The sequence below is a fragment of the Nanorana parkeri genome, unplaced genomic scaffold (assembly GCF_000935625.1).
Source record: "Nanorana parkeri isolate BGI_ZX_2015 unplaced genomic scaffold, ASM93562v1 scaffold947, whole genome shotgun sequence".
Classification (NCBI taxonomy): domain Eukaryota; kingdom Metazoa; phylum Chordata; class Amphibia; order Anura; family Dicroglossidae; genus Nanorana; species Nanorana parkeri.
Genome location: NW_017307215.1, coordinates 629,725 through 637,413, shown reverse-complemented (window position 1 = coordinate 637,413; position 7,689 = coordinate 629,725). Strand labels below are relative to the sequence as shown.

Sequence of the window (7,689 nt, the reverse complement as noted above, 5' to 3'; positions counted from 1 at the left end):
CCCGTCGTCCGTGGGGTGTCCCGTCGTCCGTGGGGTGTCCCGTCGTCCGTGGGGTGTCCCGTCGTCCGTGGGGTGTCCCGTCGTCCGTGGGGTGTCCCGTCGTCCGTGGGGTGTCCTCGTCGTCCGTGGGGTGTCACCATCCATCTTGGGATGTCCTTGTCCTCTTTGGGGTGTCATTCATGGGGTGTCCTTCTCCACCTTGGGGTGTTCCCGTCCTCCATAGGGTGTCCTTGTCCTTCTTGGCGTGTCCCTGTCCCCCTTGAGGTGTCCCCACCCCCCTTGGAGTGTCCCCGCTGCCCTTGCTATATAATACATTAAATTCACATCTTCAACTGTAAAGCTCTAATCCACCCAAAACCTATTCTTTAGCTTAGTTTTGGATGGAGCAATATTGGGTCAGATCCTCTGTTGGATTTGTCTTGTGATTTGGGAGATTTTCCCTCTCTTCCTGTGTGGTCACTGAGCAAGGAAGTGGGCAAAATCTCTCCCAACAGGGGGGCGCTACTAATACGTATAGAGTGGGGGGAAGGGTGAGAGTCTTAGTGGTTCTTTGTCATCTGTGATCCCCCTTTGGGAAAATCTGCTCATTTCCTGTGTGGTCACCTGGACAGGAAGTGAGGTGCAGTCTCCGTAACGAGGATCTCATCTGCGTTCTAATTAGTTAATTGTTTCCATGGCGACGCAGCCCTCGGAAACACCGATGCGCTCCGCATAGCGAGCACCGCGGCGGTTGTACCTGCCAGGGCTGGCGCCACGGTGACCTTGCAGCTAGATTGCCAGCTCCGCGGGTGCAGGAGGGAGGGAGGCGGCCGTGAGATCTAATTAGCAGATGGGTTGATGAGTGCGGTGGGTGCAGGGCTCGGGTTACAGGCAGAGGAAATGAGGCGCGGTGATCTTTGCGTGCCGAACCTAAAGCCTACCGAGGCTGCCTTCCTGTCAGCTTGCCCGTGAGTCAGCAGAGCCGCTGTGATTGGCCGCCGGCTGCTTTCTCTCCCCCTTGGCCTGCACGGCGAGGATCTCCTGAGACTGCGGAGAGGAGATACAGCCGGAGCTCCTTCTCCTCTTCCCGGCCAAGATGCCACTCTTCTCCGGCTCCTCAACAGCTCCTCGTCGCGGCTCTTCCCTTAGGAACCGATTGGACGTCAGTCGGCTGACCTTCCCCGTGCACCTGTGAAGTCACGCTGCCGGTGTCCTTGCATCCTGGCCAAGGCCTTGTATCTTCTTCCTGCCATCACTGGTCCCATCCGTATCTCCGTTTCCTTCCTCTGGGTGTGTCGGAGGGGATTCGGCGAGTCCACCACTGTCCGGGGAGGAGGGTAGAGCATGGTGGCGTTTTAATGGAATACATCGATTGCTGAGGGGGTGTGAATGCAATGCCTTTTCTTCGCGTGCTTCACCAAGGCGCTGTGGCTGTCACTCTCCTGACATCTGTGGATTAATGAACGTCCCCTTTGGGTCCTCTGGTTCTCTCTGGGGAGCGAAGCGCCATGTGAGGCACCATCGGACGAAGAAGGGCATCTGACGTTGGGGCGAGTTACCGCTAAAGGGACATACGGTTGCCTGGATACTCTCTTGTCACCGGACTATGAGACCTGGACCCCAGCTTTCTGTAGAGTGCAGGTTGCCGACGGGCATTATGGATCTCTTGCCCAAAACCAAGTATAACCATTTGCGCAACGAGTCGGTCAGCTCGGTGGAAGAGGCTCTAGGCGCGGGGATGCCCGTTTCATCCATGGATATCATGCTGGCCGAGTCTTTGCCCAATTCGTCCTCCTCCTCTTCTCTCGCCCCCATGTTGCCCCTGGCTGAGCTGTCCTCTGAGTCGGAGGACAGCCCTACCACCCTATGCTCCTTCTTCCCAAAAATGGCCAATCTGAAGCTCTCTAACCCGGCGAACTTACTAAACCTGCGCAGCTTCTCCTCCGGGGCAGGGAAGGACTCGGGCAGCCCGGGGGAGCTGGCCGACATCAGTGACAGCCTCGACTTAGGGAGGACTTTTACTGTTTTCTCTCAGGATATGAACAAGCTGAGTTGCGGGAGGAAGTCCCGGGTGGAAGGAGGACAACTGGCTGGAGACGAGTGGACACGACATGGCAGCTTCGTCAACAAGCCCACCCGGGGGTGGCTGCACCCGGATGAGAAGGTGATGGGTCCCGGAGTCTTCTACCTCGTCAGGGTAAGGTCTAGTGTTGTGGTGTGTTCATCTCATGCTGGAGTTTTGTTTTTTCCATCTCCTTCTGTATATACACCGCTCTGTCACTACACCTCTATCCTCTCCTGTATATACACCGCTCTGTCACTACACCTCTATCCTCTCCTGTATATACACCGCTCTGTCACTACACCTCTATCCTCTCCTGTATATACACCGCTCTGTCACTACACCTCTATCCTCTCCTGTATATACACCGCTCTGTCACTACACCTCTATCCTCTCTGCAGATAGACCTGTGTTTCAATACAGCTCAGTTTATCTTAAAGTGAAACTCCGGAAAAAATTTTATTACACAGTTGAATTGCCTCTGTATATACACCGCTCTGTCACTACACCTCTATCCTCTCCTGTATATACACCGCTCTGTCACTACACCTCTATCCTCTCCTGTATATACACCGCTCTGTCACTACACCTCTATCCTCTCCTGTATATACACCGCTCTGTCACTACACCTCTATCCTCTCCTGTATATACACCGCTCTGTCACTACACCTCTATCCTCTCCTGTATATACACCGTTCTGTCACTACACCTCTATCCTCTCCTGTACATACACCGCTCTGTCACTACACCTCTATCCTCTCCTGTATATACACCGCTCTGTCACTACACCTCTATCCTCTCCTCTGCCTGTCGTGTGGTTGTATTTTGCTCAGGTTATCTTAAAGTGAAACTCCGGAAAACATTTTATTACACAGTTGAATTGCACATATAACTGTTTTATGTAACAAAAGATTTGCAATGCTGGTCAGCTAGCAGTGTGGTCATTGTTTGTCTTTCCCACAACGCAGCCAGAGAAGGTGACGCTTATTTCCTGATTAGTAATTCAGCTTCCTGGTTCAGCATCAGCATTCTCACCTCTGTCCAATGAGCAGAGGGCTGACCCAGGATGCTGTGATGGTAAAACAGCAATTACCAGAGCTATCTTCAGACTAGTCCAACGGGTCACAGGAATGGTTGGTAAAATTGCCAAATCCTTTCAGCTATAGGATTTGATTGTCTATAGCTGTGTGAAGGAGATCCTCTCCCAATGCAATAACCCATAGGAACTATTTACAGTGCATTTCACATTCATCGTATTCCACTCAGTTTGAGGCTGATCAGGAACCATGCTCTGTACTTTGATTATACATGTACAGATACTCGGCCCCTCTCCAGGCCTAATGTTGTTCTTCCTCTATCCCGATTCTCTCTCTTCCCTCTATCCCGATTCTCTCTCTTCCCTCTATCATCCTCACTCTCCCTCTCTCCCCATTTCTTCCACCTTCTCGCTTTACCCCCTTCTTTCCCTCTATCTTTCCTTTGTGCCCATTCTCTCTCTCTCTCCTCTCCCCTATTTCTCTCTCCTCTCCCCCCTTTCTCTTTTCTCCCTTTCCTCTCTTCCTTTCCCTCTCCCTCTTCTCTCCTCTTCCTCTCTCTCACCAGGCTCCCTCTCCTTTTTTCTTTTCCTCCCTCTCTCCCTTCGCCTCCTCTTCCCCTCTCTCCCTCTCCGCTTTCTCCCTCCCTCTCTCTCCCCCCTCACTCCTTTTCCTCTTCCCATCTCTCTCTTTCTCTTGCTCCTTCTTCCTTTTTTTTATCTTTTCCTCCCCCACCCTTTCTCTCTCATTGGAAGAAATTTGTATCTGGACCATTGAAATGCAACTAAAGCCAAAAATAAAAGATTAAAAAAAGTTTGGATAGAGCGGCGAGGGATTAGAACCCTTGCCAGGTTTTTATTGCCGTCTGTGGGCTACAGAAGCCCTCCTCCCTGTGGTATAAGAGGGAGAATGTAGTACTGTCCTAGGGTGACAACACTGCTCTTTCTGGATACAGAATGGCGGGGGAGCGTTGCCACTCTAGGACAGGAAGTGTGTTGCTGGCAGGATCACCAATTAAAATAAATGTAAAGGAGCCGGAAAAATATAAAAAAATAAAAAGGTTTTGAACCTGAAATTGTCCTTTGTGACTGAATTATTGTTCCTGTGTTCACAGAGAAGCCATCAGCCTGGTGTGCGATGCTGTCCCCGGGGCGAAGGGCGCTCTGCGGAGGAGAAAGGTGAGCGCAGCCGGCCGTGTATGTGTTAAAGGGACTCTGACCCCAGTTTGGTTTTGTGTTGGTGCCCGGTGTGCGTAAGCAGATTAAACTTTTCATGTAACGTAAATTATATGACCAGCCAAAAAAAATTTTTTTTTTTCTTTTAGTCTTGGCGGAATGGAGAAGGATTAGATCAGGGGTGCCCATTAGGTCGATCGCAAAGTGAACACTGGTAGATTGCGATCGGCTGTCTGCTGTCCTCACATCAGGGCCGTAGCAAAACTCTCGCCTCGGGTGCGGGCGGGCGCATTCAGGGCTCAGCCAGCAGGGAGAGGTGGGGCTTCTCCTCTGGATCCCCGCTGCTCTCCCCCATCTGTATGCAGCGTGGATCCGAGGAGAAGTGAAGGAAGCGCTGCAGCCGGCGGTGGGGGGTTGGAGGAGGGAGCCGCTGTCACAGCAGCATGGCTGAGGAGGGAGAGAGAGCCGCTCAGCCAGGATCTGACAGCCAGGGGCTCTCTCTACCCTCACCGCACAACCATACTGCTGTGACAGCGGCTTCGTCCTCTGCCCCCCAAACCCCCTCCCCGCCGGCTGTAGTGCTTCCTTCACTTCTCCTCGGATCCCCGCTGCATACAGATGGGGGGAGAGCAGCGGGGATCCAGAAATAAAGCTTCAGGCTGAGCCCCCTTGTGTGCTTTGCCGAGCAGCGGAGGATCGGTACATATCAGTGATATGTTTCGATCTTCTGTGTGCAGAGCACACGCTAGAGCGATCAGCTGATCACGCCAGTGTTTTGTAAATAATTGGCGTGTAAATCATTACTTTGTGTAGTAGGAGAAGGCTAGATCCCTTGTCAGATTTTTTTATTGCCCTCAGGGTCCCCCTTGTCAGTTTTTTTCCTGACTTCCTGTCTGGTTAAGCCGTTGTCACCAGAACAGGAAGGGTGAATCTCTCTTATGGAGCCCGGCAAAGCCATACAACTCTAATCAGGCGGAAGGAAACGCTGCATCTCTATTGATCGGTCTGATTGTATGTCTCATAGACGGGAGGCCGCGCCCTCAACTCCATCCTGGGGAAGTGTAACTTGAAGTTTGCCGGGATGCCAATCACCCTCACCGTATCGACCAGCAGCCTCAACCTCATGGCCTCCGACTGCAAGCAGGTGAGCCGGGTGCGAAGGGGGTGCACGCTCTCCAACAATGCCAATCTTGTTTATATACAATGTTACTTTGTATCTCTCCATATCCCCCTCTGTACAATTTTACTTTGTATCTCTCCATCTCCCCCTCTGTACAATTTTACTTTGTATCTCTCTATCTCCCTCTGTACAATGTTTATATACAATGTTACTTTGTATCTCCCCTCTGTACAATGTTTATATACAATGTTACTTTGTGTCTCTCTATCTCCCTCTGTACAATGTTTATATACAATGTTACTTTGTGTCTCTCTATCTCCCTCTGTACAATGTTTATATACAATGTTACTTTGTGTCTCTCTATCTCCCTCTGTACAATGTTTATATACAATGTTACTTTGTGTCTCTCTATCTCCCTCTGTACAATGTTTATATACAATGTTACTTTGTATCTCTCTATCTCCCCCTCTGTACAATGTTTATATACAATGTTACTTTGTATCTCTCTATCTCCCCCTCTGTACAATGTTTATATACAATGTTACTTTGTATCTCTCTATCTCCCTCTGTACAATGTTACTTTGTATCTCTCTATCTCCCTCTGTACAATGTTACTTTGTATCTCTCTATCTCCCTTTGTACAATGTTTATATACAATGTTTTTGTATCGTATTCCCAGTGTCCAGAATTGGTTAATAATAATAATCGTTCTCATTCCTGCAGATCATCGCAAATCATCACATGCAGTCGATATCTTTCGCCTCCGGGGGAGATCCGGTGAGTGCGTGCTTGTGTACACAGATGCCTATGTTCAGGGGTGCCAACCTAAAATACACTATAGAGCCAAAGGCCTGTGGGCATCTGACCATCTCAATCATGTGAGCTTTTTGGACATCCTATTCCAGAGGTTTATAACATCCTGGGAAGGGTTTGGAGGGTGTCTGTGGGAATTTCTGCCCATGTGTAAGCTCAGGTACTGATATTGGATGAGAAAACCTGGCTCATAATATGTGTTCAAGTTCATCCCAAAGGGGTTCCGTAGGGTTGAGGTCAGGGCTCTGTGCAGGTCAGTTGAGTTCCTTCAGACCAAACTGGTCCAACAATTGGGGGACCTATCAAAACTGGAGGAGACAAAATCTGGAGCAGATTTGCACTGCAGCCAATCAGCATCTCTCTTTCATTTTCAAATCTTTTACCTGAGCAAACTGAAGAGAGATGCTGATTGGTTGCCATGGGCAACTGCTCCAGTTTTGATAAATTCCCCCCAATGTCTTTAAGGAGCTGGCTTTGCACACAGAGGACCTTTGTGGTGAAACAGGAGGGTCTTCACCAAACTGTTACCACAAGCCTGGAGGAAGACAGAAATTGTCTTTGTATGATGTACTATTAACCCCTTCACGACCCATGGCAGGATAATTCCACCATGAATCCTCAAAGGGTTAATTAGACTCGGCCGGGACTCATACTTGTAGAGCTGGCGACCGGCTTTACAGTAGAAGCGATTCTGGCAACTCAGCTGTCGCCAGATCGTTTCTACGATCCGGTAAAGTGACTGCCCACCCGTCTTTCCTGGGCTCTGCTGCGCCTTCTACGGGCCCGGGACCAGCTTGTCGGGTGCCAGCAGGAAGCTGGGGAGGCCAGGGAACACCCCCTGCCGTGTTTCCTGGGCTCCGCTGCGCCTCCTACGGGACCAGCTTGTCGGGTGCCAGCAGGAAGCTGGGAAGGCCAATGAACACCCCCTGCCGTGTTTCCTGGGCTCCGCTGCGCCTCCTACGGGCCCGGGACCAGCTTGTCGGGTGCCAGCAGGAAGCTGGGGAGGCCAGGGAACACCCCCTGCTTTTCCTGCACTCCGCTGCTCCTCCTACGGGCCCGGGACCAGCTTGTCGGGTGCCAGCAGGAAGCTGGGGAGGCCAGGCAACACCCCCTGCCGTGTTTCCTGGGCTTCGCTGCTCCTCCTACGGGCCCAGGACCAGCTTGTCGGGTGCCAGCAGGAAGCTGGGGAGGCCAGGGAACACCCCCTGCCGTGTTTCCTGGGCTCCGCTGCTCCTCCTATGGGCCCGGGACCAGCTTGTCGGGTGCCAGCAGGAAGCCGGGGAGGCCAGGGAACACCCCCTGCCGTGTTTCCTGGGCTCCGCTGCTTCTCCTATGGGCCCGGGACCAGCTTGTTGGGTGCCAGCAGGAAGCCGGGGAGGCCAGGGAATAGCCCCTGACCTGTTTCCTGGGCTCCGCTGCGCCTCCTACGGGCCCGGGACCAGCTTGTCGGGTGCCAGCAGGAAGCTGGGGAGGCCAGGAAACACCCCCTGCCGTGTTTCCTGGGCT

The 7,689-nt window shown here is 51.9% G+C and overlaps 2 protein-coding genes across 2 annotated transcripts in view; both read left to right on the top strand.

Moving 5' to 3' along the window:
* The window catches only part of LOC108795196 (SHC-transforming protein 1-like), a 4,752-nt gene extending 4,087 nt beyond the window's left edge, over positions 1–665 (top strand). The window contains exon 2 of the mRNA XM_018566399.1: positions 612–665. Coding sequence (XP_018421901.1) covers positions 612–665 — 54 coding nt within the window. The remainder of the gene's footprint in view (positions 1–611) is intronic.
* A 908-nt stretch (positions 666–1,573) lies between these two features.
* Positions 1,574–7,689, top strand: part of SHC1 (SHC adaptor protein 1) — a 15,452-nt gene continuing 9,336 nt past the window's right edge. Inside the window, exons 1-5 of the mRNA XM_018566398.1 lie at positions 1,574–2,176; positions 2,443–2,480; positions 4,190–4,253; positions 5,275–5,394; positions 6,094–6,147. Coding sequence (XP_018421900.1) covers positions 1,586–2,176; positions 2,443–2,480; positions 4,190–4,253; positions 5,275–5,394; positions 6,094–6,147 — 867 coding nt within the window. The 5' untranslated portion in view covers positions 1,574–1,585. The remainder of the gene's footprint in view (positions 2,177–2,442; positions 2,481–4,189; positions 4,254–5,274; positions 5,395–6,093; positions 6,148–7,689) is intronic.